The sequence below is a fragment of the Anser anser genome (genome assembly GCF_964211835.1).
Source record: "Anser anser genome assembly, chromosome: 2".
Taxonomy (NCBI): domain Eukaryota; kingdom Metazoa; phylum Chordata; class Aves; order Anseriformes; family Anatidae; genus Anser; species Anser anser.
The window spans coordinates 137,051,166-137,073,626 of NC_139721.1; the positions used below are offsets into that span (position 1 = coordinate 137,051,166).

Consider the following 22,461-nt stretch of genomic DNA (forward strand, 5'->3'; position numbering starts at 1 on the left):
ATATAGGAAAGAAATGCCTTTTCCTAATGGTTGAACACCCTTGTGAATAGGAAGTTTTACAAAAGTCAATATAAAATAAGATTTTTTGGCTGAGAAATAAAGTGGCAGTGACTCCCTTCTTAAATAAAAGGAGAGCTTGCCCTGTTTCAGACAGGGGTTGGAACTGCAGATAGTTTAGAAAGGGTGGACACAAGATAATCTCTCCATACTTTTTGAGGAAGGTCACAATCTTCTTATTCTACTTGAAATCAGTGGTAATGTAGTTACACTCAATGTATAAAAACAAAAGAACCCCAGATTTTTACAAGTGGCTAGGTACTACAAGATGCAGACAGATGCTTGATGGCTTGTAAAAAAACTAAACTAAATGCATAACTCCCACTCTCTGAATTTAAGCAGTTAAGTGACTCTCATCCAGGTAAAGACCTGAAGTAATTCCAATACAGTCAGAATTTGAGGATTATCCCTAACCAATCCAACTTTGGACTTGTCTCCCATTAAAACGTTTTCATTAGTTACTTACAGCAGGGCCTGGAGGACCAACTCTTCCAGCAGCACCAGGGAAACCAGTCATGCCCTAAAAATAAAAGTAAAAAGGAAAATTTGGTTTAAAGGAAATGATGACTTTATGGAAAGCACCAACATTAATGTTAAAAGCCTGAGGACTTACAGGAGGACCAGCATCACCACGAGGGCCAGCAGGACCAGCAGCGCCAGCAGGACCCTATATGTGAAGGATTGAAAGAGACAGATGATTCAAGCAAAGACTGCTTATATTCACAAAAAGTGGAAGTCAAGGGGCCAATTTCACTCTTACAAAAGTTAAGGATGATTTTGTTATTTACTTTATTGGGAGGAGTACTGGGTCCTAAAACAGAATTTATGTCCTAATATTAGGGGTAAGAAATTCTCATGTATGTTTTAAATCAATATGGCAAGGACTGCAAAGAGTTGCATAAGGCATTTGTAACTCCAATGAATCTCCCTTGAAATCTCTCTTGCCAATGCATATACATCTAAGCAAATCTGAAAGTAAAAAGGTGAAAGGAGAAGTAAGGCAAAAACCAGCAAGTCCTCTGTTTGCACAGTATGACTGCTTCAGCCATGTAGTTCCAACCTTAAATCATATGGTAAGATCCCCAAGCCATGTTATCTTGCAACACTTCACAGTATTTCAAAGACCAAGGCCTGACTTTCTGCATGATTTCCACCAATTCCCCAGTAATGGGCTGCATGCAGGTGAAGTAGTGGATACCTTTGGGCTATAAAGGTGTAAGCACATTAAAAGCCTTTTTGCAAGTGGGTGCACAGACAAATTTGCACATATGCTTCGGCATGACTGGGACTGAAACTCGATTTGCAACAGCATATCTTGTCTTTGAGAGGAAGGTATCAGGGTCCTCAGCTCAGGAACTTACCCACAAACACCCCCTGAATGGTCCAAGATAGACTGATTTTGCTGATCTTCAGGGCAAGTTGAAAATTATTTACTTATTTCTCTTCCTTTCAGTTCCAGACTCACGATCTGAGCCCACATAAATAGATTGACAAAGTTTATATAGTGGGTGAAAATCAGAATGCTGTCTTTCCTCACAGCCTAGTTTGAAATTTTGTTCTTTTTTTAATTACCTTTTCAAAATTCAAGGCCTTCAGGCTAGCGTATTTCTTGCTTAGCACAGTTAGGAACCACGCATTTTACAAAGACAGTTCACTTACTGGTGGTCCAGAAGCACCAACTGGCCCAATAGCACCTGTGGGTCCTGTTTCACCCTTAGGTCCTTTAGGTCCACGTTCGCCTTTAGCACCAGGCTGACCAGCTGCACCCTACGGGCAGAAAAGAAACACACACAATGAGTTGGAAAAACATACAAAGAAAGTAAAGGAATGGTGTGAATCAGTAAAAGGGCAACAATACTCACAGGAGGTCCAGCAAATCCACTAGGACCTACGGGACCGGGCTCACCACGTTCACCCTAAAGAGAGGACAATGAATTGGCTTTAAGAGGGCATTTTTCTGAACATCATGTCTTTGACACAAGACTAGTGGAAGGAATTTCTACTTACAGGAATACCACGGGCACCAGCAGGACCGGCAGGACCAGCAGGACCTCCTTCACCCTGAAACAGAAGGCAGAAGACATGATGTGGGGGAACGCCACGCTAGTCAGAACACAGTAGACCCTGTGGTACAGGTGCCTAAGTAGGTCTCCACTTGTCTGTGTTTTGACTTGCACTGCTTTAATAGTTTCTAATGATAATTGGACAGGATAAAGAATCATCATGAGCTAATGTGTGGTTCTTCAGTACCACATCAGAATGTCTTCCCACTGCATGAGCAGGATCATGGCAATTAGCCTCAATTGGAAAGAGTTCTTATAAAGCCCAAATCAAAGTTTTCTTGCAGTAAAAACCACTGCCATATAGGCGTTTATCCCTTCCCTGTCCTTTTAAGAAGAGGCATGGGTGCTATGGCTAAATCCCAATAACCCTTGCCTTCCAGATGTGAAAAACTTACAAAACTTACACTCTAACAAGTTGGAATTGTTTTTTATTAGACTAGACACTTCAGCTTGAATACTCCTGCTGTGGGTAAACTATATAAATAGGCAAGATTATTTTTCATTCAAAGAATAGACTTACCCGATCACCAGCACCACCAGCAGGGCCAGGAGCACCAATAGCACCAGGGAGACCCTATAGGTCAACAGACAGGACAACATTTCTGACAATATGTAAGCAAGATTGACTACTTAATTTTTTTCTCTTTTCTCCTGGAGATAGATACGTGATTTCCCTGCAGGTATTTTAATATAAAGAACACTTAATATAACGGACACATGATTTTGTCAAATAAAATCTATGCCATTATTTTCTTCCCAAAACATGCAATCTAGGACAGGCAGCCAAGATGTCAAATTAATGATAATTTTGTGTTTTTACAGGCTGCCTTTTGAATTGGTTGTCTCTGGGCTGAGCCTATAAACTTCCAGAGGACAATATCACATTGAAAACTGTCTACGAAATACATTGATCTCTGCTGATGTCATTTCTCTGCTTGTGTGCATGAGAAGTGATCGCTTTTCTCACTCCCCAGATTCAAACATCTCTGGATAAGGTGCTACACAATCATGCTAATTTGCCTCAAAAGCAAACAGCTGTAAAAGGAAATAATATACACTGGAAAATGAAAGTCCTAAATATTCTTTTTAGTCACTTAAGTTCTGAAGTGCAGCAAGGCAAACTCAAGTAGAACCAAGAAATACTTACACGAGCACCATCTCTTCCTGTGGCACCAGTATCACCTCTCAGACCTGGGGCACCCTAGAAGATCATACACAGAGAAGAAAAAAGCAATTATATTGGCAATGAACAGAATGGTTTCTAAGAAAGAAGCCCTGAGCTGTTTGCTAAGTATACATGCATTACAGAGATATATATCATGGTGGGTTTGGTGTGAGAACAGACTTATTAACCTGCATGTCAGTGCATAGTATTTTACAGAAAGTTGTAAGCAATTTTTATCCTAAGTTCCTTACAATTGCCTTTACACTAAATGGCTATTGTTTTGACTGAAAAAATCTAAAGTTCCAGAAATCTCAGTATAGAGTTTAAATAATGAACAGAATAGAATTTAGAACAAGATGTACTTAACAAGATAGAAATCAATTAAGGATAATTATATGAATAAAACAGAGGTTGCAACAGGACTTGCACTTAACTAGACTTCACAGCCTTATAAAACTGCTTATGCCAGCTAAAATGGTTTCTGATTTTATTTGTATCTGATATAATCACAACATTTTTGTGATTGATTTACATGTCATAGGCACTGCACCTAGAGTTGAACTGTTAGGGATTTGATCAGAGATTCAGTCCTTTGTGATCTGTAAGCCCATTCCTGCTGTAAAGCCTACACAAATTTAATATTGCTTTGGTAAAGGTAAGCTGATTGTTACCAAACCCTGTGAAGTACTAACTGCCACTTAAACCAATTTGCAAAGATCAAAATACAGCCTTAGGACCTCAAAAGATTGTCAGTCTGTTGGACCAACAAAACTTGTATTTTATGGAGTATTAATGAACACTGAAATACAGTTTCACAATATATGAAAGTCATTTGGGTAACCTGCCTTTTTTTTTTTTCCAGCTAGTTTAATTCAGGTATCTCCCAAACCCGTGTATGCCATAACAAAGCAGGTTAGACAACCAATCTTACCTTCTCACCCTTGCCTCCTGGAACACCAGCAACACCTCTCTCTCCTGGGATTCCACCAGGGCCAGCAGGGCCAGGACCACCAGCAGCACCAACATTACCAGGCTCACCCTAGCAGCAACAGGATATCTTGTAAGACAGAGTGAAATAATTCACACAATACGGAACAAAATTGTTATTACTACTAAGACCATAATTCTGCTTACTTTTAAATAGACTCAGTAGTAGTATTTGGTCTCAAGCTATTGTATTTATTTTACTTTTTCAGCTAGCGAAGATGTCAGACATGAACCCTGACTCTGTGAACTCCTGAGGTTTTAGTCTGTCCCACAATCTAAAGTAAACTTTAGTAGAAAGAGTATATGTGAAAATCTTGAAAATTGAGCCCCACACTCAGCATCCAGACAGTGTTAGCTTGGTAGATGATCACTTATTATCATGCTAATATTTTGGGGAAAATATTGCTTACTAGACTCAAGAACACCTTGCCCCAGGTGGGTATAAAAAGAGCTTAGTATGAACTTCGGCCAAAATCTTTGACCCTGGATCAGAGTAACAGTATTCCTAGATGACAAGCTGTATTCAAACTGATTTCAAACAGGAGCTCCCCTTCTATACTCTGTAGAGCTAAACAAAACATCTGTTAGTGGGGACTATCTGTGAGCTTTACTACTACTATCATGGAGCTGTACTACTTGAAGTAATGGCCCAGTGGCTACGGTGTGTAGGTTACCCATTACCAGCAATCAGCTATGCTCAGTAAAGAAGGCTTTTGACTGCCCTCATCAGCGATTCAACAGCGAGGCAATAGCAGCTAGAAGAGACAGAGACATACCTTGTTACCATCAGGGCCTGGCGGGCCAGATGGACCACGGCTTCCAATGGGACCGGCAGGACCAACAGCACCACTTTCACCAGGAGGACCACGCTCACCCTGCAAGAGACAGTCTGATTGGAGTTTTTCCTCGAATTGGCCTGTAGCTTAGAGATTTAAAAGAACTGACTGATAGCAGTGACATTATGATGCATTTTTAGCTGAACAAACTATTATTAATATTAAAATTATCGACATTAACTAAATTGGTCAGAAGAACTGTCTCTAGCTTTTGACACAAATACAGCAAGGTACCAAAGTCTTGCATCATAACAGCTGACAATTAACTTACAGGTACTTCTTGATCACGGACTTTGGCTACTGTGCTTACTCTTGAATAATGACTTGCATACTGTTGTCAAATGGAGCTTCTGATATCAATTTGAGGGCAGATAATTGCACGGGAGTGAAGAGAGGTGAAGGCAGTATCTTCTAATGACTACTCCAGGCTCTGGATTCTGCCCACCATTTGTTTACAAGGACATTACATGGGAAGCAGGAGCTGGCTAGCAAGGGATGGTATCACTGAACTGGTCAGGATTAAGTCGATCTACGGACAATGGAGCTGAAAATTCTCATATGTACCAGGCCTCAGAGTAACACGGTAGGACCAGTCTTTTGCCATCCACACTCCCATTGTGAAGATTGTTAATGCAAAAAAAATTAGATCAGCTCATCAGGACCTCATTACTTGGATAATATTTGTATTGCTTGTCTAGAAGTTTACTAACACTGGCGTGTATTGTATAATCATATACCCTGACAACTGGAAAGAGCACAGAAAGTTCTCTTTCCGGGTAGTCAGTCTGCTGTGTTCTGTACCCAAGAAGAGCTGTTTGTCTTGAGAAACTTGTAAAAGTATACAGATCATATTATTACTGAACACTTTATTAAGACAGTCTCTACAGTCTCTACTAGATTTCAGATGAATTACTCACTCTTGGGCCAGCAGGACCAGGGACACCAAATTCACCATGAAGACCCTAGAAGAGAGGAGATGGATTGATGAAAGTTATTTCAAAAGCAAACTTATTAGTTTAAATTGAATGTTTCTTAGCAGTAAATAGAAATGCTTCTCAAATTGCAGCAGTATATTGAAAATCTTCAGACTAAAATGAATCTTTTAGATACATAAATGCTTTTCATATAACTGCACAAAAATCTCAGAGCACACATGGTAATAGCTGTACTTCTTGTGTGAAGAGCTATTGAACTCCAAGCTCATTTGTAAGGCACATGCAATGTAAATTCTTTTACAATGGGACATGGAATGGTGTAACTATAAAATTTTAAGGGTGGTTATGATGCATAGGATGCACAATTTGCAGATTCGATCACACATTAACTGTGCAGAACTTGGTGCATGAATTATCACTGTTACCTCAGTTGTACGCCATCGTAAAACCACTGAAATCAGTTATGTGCAAACCCATACAACTGGAGTAATGCCAATTAGATTGAACCTTGTAGATTTCAAGAGAAATTTGGAATAAAATATTCTTCATGTACTGTCTTGTCTTTTGTGGGGGATATTGTTGCTTATTGCCCAAAAAGCAAAGGATTGGTTTTATTTTTCCATACCAGAACTTTGAAAAAAGGAGTATGTTGCAAATGACAAAGGACCTTCTCCATTTATGGCTACCTTTAACAAAAGGGACTATTAAACTTTACATATAACACAGATCACTGTTTTGCGAATGGATTCAACAAGTACTTGCTTCACCACATGTGCAGTTGTAAACATAATGCTTATGCAATACCTGCCTATACTTGTGCAGTACTGTGTATGGCACTCACCCTTTCACCGGGTTTACCAGCTTCACCAGCTGGACCTGAGGGACCTGGCAGACCCTAAGCATAAAAAAAACAAGGATACAAATAAAGTTAAGGCAGAAGCACTTCATGCTTTGTAAAACAGATAAAGTTGGGCAGAGCACGTAGTTACTTACCTGGAAGCCAGGAGGGCCAGCTGGACCTTGTTCACCCTTTGCACCTTGGTTGCCCTGGATAGAATAAAAAACCAAGGGATTAATTTGGTAGCAGAAATACAGAAAAATGGACTTGAAAATGGTTAAGTCCCATTGATGAAAGATAAATCACATATTGGATCTGTGTGGAGTCTATTACTTACAGTGACACCAGGAGGACCTTGAGCACCGTTGTTTCCCTCAGGACCAGGAGCACCCTAAATGTGTTCAAGCAGAAAGCTGTTATCAAATTTTTTGTTTGTTATATCTCTTTTAAGTACCTCTGTGTCAAAAAAAAGGTCTCCTGCTGCATCTTTTGAACTCACACTGGTACATTTAAGCTGAAGTCTTAGGTTTATTTGACTTACCTATTTGCTTCTAAGAGCTTCACTGTCAAAAAGCACTGGAGATACTTATACATTTAATGTACTAGAGATGCTTACACTGCATTTGTTTTAGTAACTGCAGTGCCTTCATCCTTACAAAAACTTCCTTTGGAATTATAGATATAGGAACCTGGCTGAGAGACTGTATTTTTCCCAGAACAAACCAATTATTGGAACCCTTACATGGAAGATTTACTAAATTACAACTATCAGTAAGAAAGTGCTGGAAATTTATAGAATAAATTAGAAACTATACACTCTCCTCAAAAATTTGCACAGGAAGTGCTATCTTCTCCTCTTAATAGGAAGCTAATACCCCATAATTAATTACTAAATTAATACCCAGTAGGGATAATTTTCATTTATGCTAATATTAATCCTTAAGTAATAATCCCCACTGACATGAAGCTGTATGAATGAGTTCTAAAGTGCTTTTCTGTTTCATCACCTACTCATGCTTGCACAAGAAAGTGTTATCTCATTACATAGGCTTTGAAAATCTATGTTTTTCTCTATGGAGTTTCATAAAAAAGACATATCCACATACCCGTGGGCCAGCAAGACCAACGTTGCCTTTTTCACCAGGTTTGCCAGGTTCACCCTGAAGTCAAAAAGAAAAAAACACCAAAATTTAACAAAGACTTCACATTAGGTTCAGTCTAAACTACTGGATAGAGACTGATACTCTCCTTGCTGAAAGATTTACTGTAACATTTCTTTAACCGTAATGAAAAAAACAACTGACATCTGTCCTGTTTAACCAGTTAGATAAAATAATTATGCAAATAAATGTCGTCTTTTCAAAACTCCAATCATTTATTTTTTTGAGATAGTAATCCAAGCCCTTGAAAATCCATGTAAATTCCTATTTCAGACACTATACCTACGTGTGCATGTGCATGTAAAGCAACACTGCAAATCCAGGAAATAACTATTGTTACTTGTGGGACACGTCAAAAGCCCCACTGAAATCACTGACAGCTTTTCTTCTCAGGTGAGTAAGCTTTGGACTACACTTTGAAATAACAGTCCCCTGGAACTGAAATTTAGGCTTTGTGTCCAACTTTTACAGAACTTTTACTGAATTGTATATACAGAAGTGATAAATATATGTAGCTACCATCATTTTAATGTCCAAATATTCCTAAAAATTGTTTTTTGTTTAATCACGTTTTAGATAATTGGAAAGCAATTTAAGATGGAACTCTTGAATGTAAGTGAATGCCATCCAGTAAACAGTACAGGACACAGAGAGATGTATTTGACTGGGGACCTACGACTTAGTCTGGAAATAGTTTCATAGAAATAGGAAGTTTCTCTACTGTACTTACAGTGGGACCTTTTGGTCCAGGGAATCCAATGTTGCCAGGCTCACCTCTATTGCCAGCTGGACCAATTGGTCCAACTCTACCATCTGCACCAGGGAAACCCTAGAAAAATAAAAAATACATGTTGAATGGCTGGGGTAATTTAGTTGGTTCTGAGAGTTCAGTTTTAGGAGAGAAGTGTACTGACAGGGAGCAAATGCCATTTAATTTTTAAACACTGTTTATACACCACATGCACCTGCATTCCTCCCTTTTTCTCCTTTTTATAAGAGCTGTGAATTTCTTCTTCCTCTTCCAGAGGATAGTCCTGATCTAAGACCCACAGAAATGAATGGCAAGTGTTTTACTGATCTTCTGAGTAATATGGTAGTAAAGTCTTACTGGTTTTACATAGTCAAATTAGACCTCAGTGTTGAGAACGCTGCTTCTTAAATCTCAGTTTATGCTTATGCTTTGCATGCACTGGAAAAACAGAATTAAAATCAGAGTACTTACAACAGGACCTTCCTTGCCAGCAGGGCCTGGGCTTCCAGGCTGACCTGGGAGGCCCTAAGAAAGGAAAGATTTCATGTCTTTAGAAGGCATTCAACATTTAATCAGCTTTTTTACACACACGTACACACGCAGATGCCAAGTTATTGATATACATTGTGGAAACAGGGCTGCATGTCCTATTAAGTTTACATCTAAACTGAAGTTCAGTTGGGTGGTGTGTGCCTCCATGTGGCTGAAAGTGACTGACAGGTTAAGTACCTGTTTCACTCAAACTCATTTATGCTCTACTTTAATAGAGAGTTTGAAGATGCTTAATAGTTCACACATGCATTGAAAGCGTTCACTTCATGGGAGGTGGGATAGGAAGGGAAAATAGATTAAAGAGGACAAAAGTCATTGACGTGGGAATAATCTGGCTGGATCTAGCACCACCGAAGTAGATGGCTGTTTTCAGTGAAATCATGAGAAAAATAAAATTGAAAGAATTGAGATCAGCCATCTCACATCATTTTAATAGAGTTTGCTCTTCTTTTAGTTAGTTACAGAGGACACACACTACAATTGTGATCTTAATGATCACATTGTGTAAATAATCATAAGCAGAACCCCTCTCGTAAGTCAGTGCAGTAGCCAGTATAAGTGAATACTGCTCCATGATCAAGGCAGTAAGATGCTACCACATACAAAAGAAAGGAATTTCAATTAACATTTTGATGCTGCTTAATCATTTCCTCACGGGTATTTTTTCAATGGACTGATGGAAATCCCCTAACTGTGGTTAGCAGAGACTTTTTTTTTTGCAGTTGGAGTTCTGAATAATTTTATCCCCTCAAATGCAAGCGATTTTATTTTTGCACAGTTCAAACTTACTCTTGGACCCATAAGACCAGGCTCACCAGGACGGCCACCATCACCATTAGGACCCTTAGCACCAACAGGACCACTAGCACCACGGTTACCAGCAGGTCCCTATCAAAATAAATACACAAAATTAGGCAGAGGTGGCAAAAAGCATCATGTGTCTGTATATAAAAAGATGGTTTAGAAATAGTGACTCTGGGAGAAGTCTTACCATGACACCAGCTCTGCCATCAGCTCCAGGGAGACCACGAGATCCAGGCACACCCTGCAAGTGAACACAAAACAAATCAAGAAAGGGAAAGAGAAATCTATTCCTGTAAGGTGGATAGCGCTTATTAAATTTCAGCTCTTCAAGCAGGTATGCTGAATATAACATAAGTGCAGCTCTAAGCATTCACAATATACATTTGCAATGAGCAGTGAAGAAATCTCTCACTTTAACCTGCTTTAAGAGAGCATTTTCAGTGTAATTTAACAGTTTGTGTGGCCAACAGCTAGGATTCCACAACCTGGCAGGTAGCATTTCACCTTCACTTCTCTGCAGAGCATTACTAGCTTATCTGACTCTGCACAACCTGCATGAGGTGCAATACTGAATCCTGATCTCTATCAAAAAAAATGGTGGAAACACTGCCTTTATTTCCTAGCCTTTTCCACTGAATTCCTGCTCCTGCAGGAAGCCACCCACATGCCTCCTGAAAGTCACTGCATTATCTCCTCCCCCAGCAAAACGGGTGCTAGACATCCATGAAGACACTGAATTGAAACCTTTGTCACACTATTTGTGAGCCAATTATCTCTTTCAAGCAGTTAAATCCCATCATGAAGGTTTATAGAGAAATCAATAATGATTCACTAAACGTTAAACAATGGATAATACAAAGCAACCTATAATTAATTCAGGGATAAGATAGCAAACAGCATTAATGCAAAGCAAAAACAGGATTGTTCCCAACTAATCAAAAGGCTCAGAATGGCAAATGAGCTTTGCCTAGCTGCAATAACACGCATTTAATGACTTTAAATTATTTAAATTGCCTTTGTCTAGCAAAGCCTAGCTTTGTTTCTTCTTTCCTTTTTGTTTCTACTTCTGGAACATGAAAAGAGAACTTACTCTCAGACCAGCAGGGCCAGGGGGACCAGCAGAGCCAGGTTCGCCATTGCTGCCTCTCTTGCCTTCCTCACCACTTGGACCAGGAGGGCCGGGAGGGCCAGCAGCACCCTATTTCAACCAAACAGAGGAAAAGAAGAAATCAGATGCTGTGTTGTAGGTATTATGAGGCTTTATTCATTGAAACAACACTCACACATTGCCATACTTACAGGCTCACCCTTGTTACCACTTTCTCCCTTGGCACCAGCAGGGCCTGGTTCACCCTAGAGTCCAACATAAAAGAGATCACAGAATTACATGCCATTCTAAGAATCTTTTTCTACCTGTACAGCTTTCATGAATCAAAAATATCTTTCATCATCCAATGTCATGCCTGCCTCTACTCTGATACATGGTCTATGAATGTAACTGGGCATGAAAACGAACATGTTAAAGATGTTTAGAAATGACAATAATGGAAGTATAAAGCGTTCAGCGCTGGTTCCTCCACTGAGGATACCCCCTGAGGGCCTGATTGTGAGACTGCTGTCACATCTCTTGATAGCATCAACATGGACAGAGCTTAGTACTTGCACTCAAAGGGAGTACAGAGTCAACCTCCTCAGTCTCAGTGTAACACAAATGAGCTACAATGCCTAATTATCGTGAAGCCCTAATTATAGTGAAGCAACAAAAGTGTCTGCATTAAATGCAAAAATATATCTAGAGGAAATCTTTTACAATGATGGACACTGTGTCCAGCTTCCAAATGAGGACGTGCAACAGAGAAAGTCACTTACAACAAGTCCTCTAGCACCACTTGGACCAGCGGGGCCAGGAGGACCAGGAATACCACGGGGACCAGGCAGACCAGGAGCACCAGCAACACCAGGAAGACCCTGTCCAACAGAGGGAGAAAATGTATGGTGAGCTCATTATCTTTTCTGTTGCTTTTTTTTTTTTTTTAATTTAAAACAAAGTGGAAGTATGGCTGTACTTACAGCTGCACCTTTAGCCCCAGGAAGACCATTAGCACCAGGGTTGCCCTATTAACACAGAAAAAACAATACTGGTTAATTCAGAGTCTCAAATGCACCATTCAACAATGAAGACTAGCAAGCTACGCACTGGAGGGCCAACGGGACCGCTGGAACCAGGAAGTCCAATCTCTCCTCTTGGACCAGCAGGACCAGTAGGGCCAACATTACCAGCAGGTCCAATTTCACCCTGTTTGAGAAAAGGATAAAGCTCTCTATTAGTATGCACAATGTTAGTGCAATAGCAAAGCAATCCTTTATTTGCCTGACATTAAGACCACAATACAAGTCCCTGTTTCAGAGACCAGGGAACCGAGGGACTGAGAGCCTTTATTGGATTTCGAAGGCACTGAAGCCCAGGTAGACCCCATTGAAGCTGATGGTTAACATGGGAACAACAGATTATCAGCATATCTGTGTTATTATCAAGAATTACACATCAGGTTGACCTAGAAAGTTAGGATTAAGATTGCAGTCTTATCTGCAGCCATGTGTCACCAGCAGTGGCCTAAGATGCCTTACAGTGTTTGAGACCTAACTGACTATTATCTTGCACCTTAAGCTGCAATTTGAACTGATGCAAAGTGCAAAATGTTGGCTGATCAGAGTACTGTGGAACAGTGCTCACAGTGGTGTAAACAATAGGGGAAACTGTTCTAGGTACTGCTCTCAGAACTTTGTATTCACTTAGTCTATTATAAAAGCCTAAACTGAATATAATGACAACTTCTAATGAGAAATTCTGTAAGTATCCAGAGTCCACACCCTGGATATATAGGTGGTTTTCTCTTGAAATTACTTGCTGTAACCACACTGACATCTGTATCAGAACAGATTTCATGATTTCCAGAAGTCTTGGTTTTTCAGAATAACCATCAGAATAACAAATTTTCCTCATCTTCCATGCAGTTAATATAAAGAGGTCTAGCAAACAATATACTATCTTACTATAAAGGGAGATCAAGATAAGAATTTTGTCTATTTTGACACAGAATTTGTATACGCGTGTTAAGGATGAAAAACGGTATCACACTACATGTGAGTGTACGCAGCTCTTCTGGATAAATAGTGAAATTTGTAAATGCAGTGTATGGACACTTGCCTAAAATCTTATGGACAATTTCAGTAAAATTCAAAATAATGAGCCTTGCCCAGGTAAAAATGCTAAGATCTGAGCAATAAACTGAATCATGTAGTCCACAAGAGCAAAATGGCATTGCCCTAAACCTGGAAAGTTTGAACGCAGTTTCTGCATCGTAACTTCAAGAACTCAGGTTAGAAGGAGCCTGAAACTCAACTGCAGCTTCTTTGCCCTCCACTACTTATTTAAAGTGACAAAAACTGCTGCTTTGCTTATTTGTCATGATCCACATCATCTTTCAAAGGTGCATAAAACAGCAGCACCACACAGGATGCAGTGAAAAAATTAGGTTTTGTGTCTTACTGAGCCTGCCTAGCATCAGTCCTCTGAGTCAGCTCCCACCTAACTCATTAACAACTACAGCTCCCAGCCATGACTTGCTGGCTGTGCAGGCCTCCTGAGCTTTTTTCTACATGTTGTTTTGGATGTAGAACTGCATCTGTCACACAAGACAGTACAGTCACTTCTGGAATAGAATGGAACCTGGATCCCAAAGTAAAATCTTTCTTCTGGACATATAACATGGTAAATAACTTGTTAACACTTCAGTATGCATGCGTATCAGCTGTGAAATTAACCGCTGTATTTGATATTAACATTCATGTATCAAGTTCTCCAAGTACTGTAGAGTTCATGCTCATTCTGATCTGTAACAGTTTGGTAAGACAGCACTCCCACTTCGAAGAGGGTGTATTTTTGTTGCCTGTCAATACTAGTAACTATATTTTATATTCATCGTACCAGTAGAAGGAGATATTCATACCTTAGCACCAGGAGCACCTGGGAAGCCTGGAGGACCAGCAGCACCAATAGGGCCCTATGAAACCAAGGGGAAGCATATGAGTAAATGCATTCAGTGATTACACAAATACCTTGCTTGCTCAAGTAAACAGATTATTTTAAATGCACATTTATTGAGACATTTCTGCACATTACCAGTTCAGAACATCAGTTGCCTTTTGCAACTCCAAATGGACAGATTTGGTTCACTACAAACAGTTGATAGCAAGGTCAATGGTGAAAAACATTTGTAGTGCAGCTAAAAAAGTGTAAGTTAAGCAATGACTGGTAAAACCTTGCCTTGAGGGCAAACACCTGAGAAAGAGTAAAACAGAGAATGGGCTGAGACAGGCATCTGCGAGGAGAGGTGTCTTGCTGTACAGTCCCAAGATGGATGAAGGAGAGCACTGCATCCTGCAACTGCAGTTCTTAGGTGGCTCTTTCCAACACATTTACTGTGTAGGGACAACTGTGTACACTTTCACAGCAGTAATTGTTCTGGCCTATCACAAGAGCTCATTGTCCTTCAGCATTTGTCCTTCCTCACACATCGAAGAGGATTGGTGAGATCTCTGCACCACTTTACAAGTCAGTGCTTGACCAAACTTTTAATTAAGTCAGTAAGAATGTTTACTAGAATTTGGATCAAGCATAACAGTTGCTGAGGGCAGGAGTTGATTCTAAGGTGTGAACAGATTAGCAATCTTGATTTATAAACAGAATAATTTTTGAGGCAGCAGGTATGGACAGCCACAGTACCCTTTCATGTCAGCTTGCCAAGGACCTTCTACTGAACCTAGCAACTGTTGTGAAATTTGATTGTGATAGGACACGTTTCCTAGCATACAGTAGCCAGACACCAAAAGAGGAGATACATTGATGGATTCATAGCCTTTGTTATTCTTTAATGTATAAAAATACAAAGGGATAGTTTTTCTTTGATTATTAATGAAATATCCAACTCATTCATAGCTATCAGAGATTGACATCTGCTTTTGTGAGCTAACATCTTTGAATTATAAATACCTCAGAGTTCTAAGGAATTCAAATGGGCCAGCCTATATGGCAAATAGGAATTGGCTTTTGACATTCTATAACCTACTGTGGTCATTGTAAACTAGGTACCTGGTATTCTCAGTGGTTTTGCACACAGAAAATGAGACTAATTGCCCTATAAAATATGTATGAAAATATCAGCTTTCTGAATTTCCATTATAGTGACTCTTTACATTTTAAATTCCTAGAGGAATGAGAATTTAACGGTATTTTTGTTCTAGTTTAAAAAAAAGCTTTACAGAATGTTTGCAGCATCATAACTTAAGTATATGTAAAATAACTTCACTGGCATAGACACAGTGACCCAATGCAAACCCTTGCTACTACAGGTTGTCTATTTGTCTGTTTTAAATGCCTAATGATGTATGTTTCTAAATATTGTGTGGGGGAATTGAAGTGAAATTCATACTTCTGTAAACATTCTATTTTGCTGAAGCATGACAGATATTTGCTGTGATGAGGAGTAATAAAATCAACTTCTGGCAAAGTAGGCAGGACCAAGTTTGGCTTCATCATTGACCCACATTTTGAAGGCAAGAAGGAAAAACTATTCTGGGCTATTTCTGATTTTTAGATCTGGGATGATTATTGTTCTGTTACACTGGTACAACTGAGGATTCTGTTCATCAGCTGTTTCCCTATACACTGGTGTCAATGAGAGAGTATTTTGTCCCTTTGACAAAGATGTGTTTAATATAAAACTTGAGGATATTGTCTGCAATGGGCTTATACTGTTCCTTATCAGACTATGACAAAAAAAGACCTGTGTTAAAAACATCCACAGAATCAACTTCTCTGAAGCCTGAAAAGTCCTATATAAAGGGAGTAATGGACATAAGGCCAGGTTGTAAAAGATCAAGACCGAAACTTACAGCAGGTCCAGTGGGGCCAGCACTGCCATCACTTCCACGAGCACCCTGTGAGCAGAGAACACGGTAAGTAGAAACTGGAAGGAGATTCAAAGATCGGAGAAAGCCACAGTAAGTGGCTGTTCATGACTACAAACAGACAGATAGAAAGCCACTTACAGCTGGTCCAGGGGCACCTATTCTTCCTCTCTCACCAGGGAGACCACGAGCACCCTGAAAGAAAAGTTAAATTCATTTATACCTGTTCACTATATATATATACACACATACACTTCTGCTAAGTCACTATATGAAGAAGGGTGTAGCCAGACAATTCTATTCCATACATTCATAGATTATTACATTAGAACATCTAGCTAGCTAGAGTGTCACTGATGGTAACTGGTCAAAACACTGGCTGAGCCATATCTACCAAATTTTTGAAAGCAGTACTAAATACTTACAGGTTGTCCTGGGGTACCATTTTCACCAGGGGCACCAGGTTCTCCCTAAGAAAGAGGAAAATTCACAGGCTTAAATTACTCATAAGATTCCTTGGACAGACAGCACAACACCATTGGAAGAGATACTCAATTGCTGTATTCTACTGTCCTTGCCTTCTGTAGCACTCACACCACCACGCAGAATAACAGCACATCATCTAAGGATGCAGAGGCAATGACTGTCCCTTTGTATACTGGAACATGGCCAGTTGAAATCACCTTAGAAGAGGAGGCCCACAGCAAGTTGCTTCACTTGCCAATCTCTGCTTTCTTTATCCCCTTTCTTTATTCCGTGATATTTATTCTGTAGCACCCATCTAAGAGATAAGGACTAAATCAACTAACAATTCAAATCAAATGGCAGGTTTATTTAGCTAGAGGAGAAAGAGGATGATACTTTATTTTGCCTTAGGTTATGGTGACAAAGTTCCTAACCTGTGCTGTCAAACATCTGGAAATATGACAAATCTGAGGCAGACCCTTAAGACCAGTACTACTGATATGGGTGACAGACACTAAAATATGATTTATCTCCCTTTAGGACTAAGCTCTCAACAAGCCCACAGATGGTCTAGACTGGCCTATAATGACAGGATCTGTCCTAGAGCACTGGTATCCTGAACATATCTGAATGCACCCAGTCTTAAATGTTGCAAAACTCCAGAAGTTTTTGCTTTAATCACAGTTATGAGTACCCTTGATTCATTATACTTGTGTTTTCCAGTCAAATTAGGACTCTAATACCTATTTCTTTGTTTATTTATTGACTTTATCTGCTTTTAATCTCCAAGACCAGGGAAGTGATTGTTATCTCATTCCCAAACTTTTTCTGAAGGTTAAGTTGCACTGATATGGGAAATTGCTACAATACAATTAATAACTCTATAAACAAGTAGGTCTAAGCTTTTGGAAACAAGCAATAATGAGAATTAGTACTTGACCTTTTCATTGTTACAAGTTCTTGAATACAAATCTACCATGAATAAGTCAGCAGCATTAATGTTTCCTACAACCCAATAGTGCAGTAGTGTTTAAGAACACTGCTATTAGATACTGAAGCGGAATAGGAGAGATGAAATTAAGAGAGAAGAGTTTGCCAAACATGTTTCTAGACCATGTTTAAAAATACTTTCTTAAGCAGAGTGTTCAAATATGCACCAAGCTGAGGAAGGTAAAAAGGAAAAAGACTGAAGATCAAGTAACCTTAACTCAGAAGAGCACTGCATTTATCCAAAGTTTTAGAAGGAAGCCTTAAAATAAAGCAACATATCTGAATTTTCTAGAGAAGTGAGATATTTTGATTTCAGTGTGCTTTAGAGAAAAACCCCGATTACATTCCATAGAAAAGCACAGAAAGCCAGCTATTAGCAGCCCAGTTCTGCAGCTCTTACTCATTAAAAGTAATTTATTGACTAAGGGCTTAAGAATAAGGCCCCAACATGACTTCTCATGTTGAGGTGCAAGTATTTGTCTTACATGGATCTGTTGACTTCTTTATCATTGCAACTGAGCAACATTCAATGACAACACGAAAGATCAATTGGAGAGGACTTCATATATATTTCCCTAGAAAGAGCTAAAAATGCACCTTACATTTACAGATTTCATCTTTACCTTGGTGCCAGGAGTGCCAGGTTGTCCTTTTTGACCATCCAGACCATTGTGTCCCTATATAGAGTAGAAAAAAAATACTTAGTATGTATTTTCTCAGTAACTGTTACACACAAGCTCAGTCTTAAAAGGTAAAATTCTTTCCATACAAAATGATTTTCTAATATAATCTTACAAGTTTTTTTTAAAGCATTCTCTTTTGCCAAGCGATATTAAAAACTTCAAAGATATTGAAGGATTTAGAATATATACTCTCAACTTTGAAGGGATTTCCAGGTGTTTTCAGTATGTTGAAGTGTTGTCAGTTTTAACTGTTCAGAGAAAAGGTATGTATAGACTCACCCTAATTCCCTTAAAGCCAGGCAGACCAGGAGTTCCAGGGAAACCACGAGCACCCTAAAAACACAGAGCATGAATGATTGTCTCATGTTTTATACTGCAGTTAAAAAGAAAGAAAAAGCATCAGTCTTTCATTAAAATTAGTGAGTATATTGGGGTCATGATCATTCAAGTGAGGACCCACAATCATTCAAATGAGGATCACGGTCCACTCCCAAACCTCCCAGGATCAAATGTGTTCAAAGACTAAAAATAATTAACCTGATTTTCCAGTTCTGTATCCCAGAAATTTCACAAATTAACCTGTGATAGCACAGCTATTTTAAGTTTCTATGCCAAGGTACCTGCTCACCACCTATGCAGCTCCTCACTATGTTACCTCTATTACTCTTGCTTTACTGGGGGGTAAGAAGGTGGGGGACAGGGAACAAAAGAAAGACATAACTATGTGATAGCCCTGAAGGTAAGAACTACAATGGAGATATTGAAATTAATCCCTATAAGGAATATTGATGAATTGTTTATGGGGTGCAGTTCAGAAATGTCATTAGGTTTCATTGCTAAAAGCACTGTTTTATATACCAGACGGTAGATCAATACTTACTTGAGGGCCAGCAACACCCCTTTCACCAGGTCTTCCAGGTTTGCCAGGGTGACCCTAAAAATGCAGTAAAAATGCACTGAGAGGAAAGCTCATTTTGCAAAAGAACATCATATTTTTTTTTAAGAAGAAAAGACATTAGCAAAGCTTTTCCTTTTTGGTAGACAGAGCTTGTTAGCTTCCCTTTTCCCGTTTTCAGAAAGCTAAATAATGTATTTGGAGAGATTTTAAAGTTATCTATTTTTCTGTACATTTCCAACAGACAGCATCTTTTGTACTATAAAATGAATTTTCAGGGGCTTATTTATTCTATCGGATAATAAAGAACAATATAGAAATGATGGCCAATAGAATGCTTAGTTTAACAATAATCTAATGTTCGAGTTGAATCACAACCCTCAAAGAGACGAAAAAGTTTTAATAACAACTTACATCTTCACCAGCCTTTCCTGGAGGACCAGGGGGACCACGAGGACCTTGGGGACCCTGTTAAAGATAGATTGAGTATTACTTCGAGCACCTTTCTTCAGGTTAGTCTCTTCCCTGGTTTCTCAGTAGAGTTTGGTCATAGCTGGAGCCTGAACTGAATCAAGGTACTTCCATCCTAATTGCCTTTGCACTTCATGAGTTTCCAATTGGAAGGAGTCTGAATCTGAATGTTCAGCTGTTTCTGTAACAGGATCAAGCAATTCTAACATTCAAGAACAAGCATATGGATAGGATTAACAGGCCTAAGCATTACAGGCCTCTTTGCATCTTATTTCTAACGCTCAGTGTCTGTACGTGAAACCTGTACTTACTGTTTGGCCAGGTTCACCAGGCTCACCAGGAACACCTTGAAAACCAGGAGGACCCTAGAAGAGAATGGAGATTGTTGGTGTTTGAATTAGCTATTTTATAGCTATGTCTAAATCCTACTACTGACTAATACATTGAGTATACTTACAGGGGGTCCAGATGCTCCAGGTGGGCCTCTAGGTCCCATTAAACCCTAGGGAGGAAAAACAAATATTGTTTTTCTGTTTAAAATCACTATTACCTAAACTCATCAATAACACCAGTTCCTGGTATTCCTAAAACCTTGGTAAAGGCAACAGTTTTCATTGTGCAATGTCCAAATGAAATTTGAGGAAATTAAGAGATCTGCATAGGCAGTCCAAATACAAACAAATCTGAAGCCAGTGAGATGATTTAAGAATGTGCCATTATGGCTGAGAACCTTTTGATTAGGCTTCTTATTCTATTTTGGCTCATTAACAAGTGCTTTCACACAGTTGCTTAGTCCTCTATGTACCCACTTCTTCCCTGTGCGTGAACTTCCAGAGTTTAAAGACAGTCATAACACATTAAGAAGGGTTGTGTTTTGGGCCTGTCCATTTTATCATAGTTTTCAGGAATAGATATTGGAGAAAAGGATCATTAAAATTATAGAGAGGAAAAAATGAAAACAAATGTATGCAAATGGCAGTGTTACCATGAACCAGGAGGTTCACACATCATTTTGAAAAGAAATCAATTTCCTCTTACAAATATTGAGCACACATCTATTTCAAATAATGATCTAACTCTGTTTAATTATTTCAATTTGCTTGTTTTTGACTAATTTCTCTTCATTTCACCTCCAAAATAAGTCACTAATATACTCTCATTGGCTGATTTTAGAGATTTATATACAACTTGAAAAATTTGGTCAAAAATCACTCCTAAAAGGGATTTTTCCATAGATTAGTGCAGTTCCTTAACAGTCATCTTAAGCTTTACTAAGCAGGCAGACAACTTTAAACTGAAATTTAATTTAACCTTCTATTGTCCAAATGGACGTTTCATGAGACGTTTCAACAGAAGCTATTATACTTTTATCTGCTTTTAAAATTTCATTGGGAACCCTGTTAGGTTTTTCTCATTACAAGGGGACTAACAGTTTTTCAATGGTTTATATACCATTCCAATGAGACTGAATAAGTTTTCTCAAGGAGAATAAATGTATATTCATTACAGGCATTAACTTATGGAAGCTAATGCAATCATATGGCTATAACAGTATGCACTAATTCTAGGAAAAAAACCAACAGTTACTGCACAGTCTGAATCATATGTGCTGCATAAGCCCTGTGAATCTTTTCACAAATTATATTCCATAACTGTTTTTCCCTGCTCTTCTGTGTTCCCAATCTCTCACGTTTTCTTTATGGAACTTAATGCCTCACAGAAGATAGAACTTACTGCTTTTGCTGTCAATGAATCCTCATTGAGTCAACAATTGGAGCTTTTAGAAATGGTGACATGCCATATAAATCTTCATCTATATTTTCTAATTTATTGTCAGACACTGAAGGCCGAAGTTGATTAAAATAATCCAGTTTTCTTATATTAAGGATCTCAATGAATGCCAATGTATTTTCAAAAATGAATCTGATGATATACTACTTTCAGGAATGGAAAAAAGTATTTGACCCAGAATATGACCCAGACTAATCCTTGGCAGCCTTCATCCTGCTGTTCACCCATCAGATGCATTGTCTGTGACATCAATGTGTGTGATGAATTTAACCCATCTACATGCTATCTACATGCACTGAAAAATACCTGCTATCATCAGGAAGATTTATAAATTCATGTAGAGAGGCAGAAGACTCCTGAAATGTCCATTTGAAAATAGTATACTGGGAAAGATTCCTCCTCAGAATAACTTCGCAGTAGCAAGTGCTAGCTTTTTCACTTGCTCAGAACCAAATGTAGTGGCCAGTGTTCTGCCAAACCTGTACAATACCAGCACGCCAAAAGGGTTGTCCTGAAGGGTACAGCCATGGAAGATAAAACGGTCACTGACTGGAGCTAAGATACTGAGTTACTTTCTAGATCTGTCTGCTTTAGAGAGCATCTCTACAATTGACCTCATTCCTACAATACGAACTTCTTCTGTCTCAACAGAGGTAAAGTAATACTGTACCCAAAGCAGATGTTCCATCATTGGTTAACGAGATTCACAGACGTGTGATCAACAGACAGAATTAAAGCTCAAGACCTACTTGTGCTATATTCCAGTTGAAGATACAGTCCTAAGACTTATTTCTAGCACTTCACATTGTGCTATGTCGAAGGATCAGTTTACAATCTGACTTAATATATGCTCAAAACACTGATTTTAAAACTATGCTTTGAATTAATACAGCTGGATTAGACTCAAAAGAAAATGCGAAATACATGTTTATGCAAGTTATCAAGTGCTAAATCTTATACTTACCATAGGTCCTGGGCCAAAGTCAGCCGCTTTAGATGGATCATATTGAGCAGCGAAATTCTGTGGGTGACAAAAATTTGAAATTAA

At 38.9% G+C, this 22,461-nt stretch overlaps 1 protein-coding gene across 2 annotated transcripts in view; it reads right to left on the reverse strand.

The window, feature by feature from the left end:
• COL1A2 (collagen type I alpha 2 chain) overlaps positions 1-22,461 on the reverse strand; it is a 36,995-nt gene that overhangs the window by 8,149 nt on the left and 6,385 nt on the right. For both annotated transcript variants that reach the window (XM_083826001.1, XM_083826000.1), the window contains exons 6-39: positions 22,378-22,434; positions 20,080-20,124; positions 19,934-19,987; positions 19,566-19,619; positions 19,137-19,190; positions 18,536-18,589; positions 18,197-18,250; positions 16,544-16,588; positions 16,260-16,313; positions 16,104-16,148; positions 14,159-14,212; positions 12,346-12,444; positions 12,219-12,263; positions 12,018-12,116; positions 11,448-11,501; positions 11,239-11,346; positions 10,336-10,389; positions 10,134-10,232; positions 9,264-9,317; positions 8,772-8,870; positions 7,988-8,041; positions 7,219-7,272; positions 7,037-7,090; positions 6,885-6,938; positions 6,026-6,070; positions 5,049-5,147; positions 4,217-4,324; positions 3,268-3,321; positions 2,641-2,694; positions 2,065-2,118; positions 1,920-1,973; positions 1,717-1,824; positions 671-724; positions 524-577 (exon numbers count right to left, since the gene is read on the reverse strand). In XM_083826001.1, the coding sequence (XP_083682127.1) occupies positions 524-577; positions 671-724; positions 1,717-1,824; positions 1,920-1,973; positions 2,065-2,118; positions 2,641-2,694; positions 3,268-3,321; positions 4,217-4,324; positions 5,049-5,147; positions 6,026-6,070; positions 6,885-6,938; positions 7,037-7,090; positions 7,219-7,272; positions 7,988-8,041; positions 8,772-8,870; positions 9,264-9,317; positions 10,134-10,232; positions 10,336-10,389; positions 11,239-11,346; positions 11,448-11,501; positions 12,018-12,116; positions 12,219-12,263; positions 12,346-12,444; positions 14,159-14,212; positions 16,104-16,148; positions 16,260-16,313; positions 16,544-16,588; positions 18,197-18,250; positions 18,536-18,589; positions 19,137-19,190; positions 19,566-19,619; positions 19,934-19,987; positions 20,080-20,124; positions 22,378-22,434 (2,181 nt within the window). The remainder of the gene's footprint in view (positions 1-523; positions 578-670; positions 725-1,716; positions 1,825-1,919; positions 1,974-2,064; positions 2,119-2,640; positions 2,695-3,267; positions 3,322-4,216; positions 4,325-5,048; positions 5,148-6,025; positions 6,071-6,884; positions 6,939-7,036; positions 7,091-7,218; positions 7,273-7,987; positions 8,042-8,771; positions 8,871-9,263; positions 9,318-10,133; positions 10,233-10,335; positions 10,390-11,238; positions 11,347-11,447; positions 11,502-12,017; positions 12,117-12,218; positions 12,264-12,345; positions 12,445-14,158; positions 14,213-16,103; positions 16,149-16,259; positions 16,314-16,543; positions 16,589-18,196; positions 18,251-18,535; positions 18,590-19,136; positions 19,191-19,565; positions 19,620-19,933; positions 19,988-20,079; positions 20,125-22,377; positions 22,435-22,461) is intronic.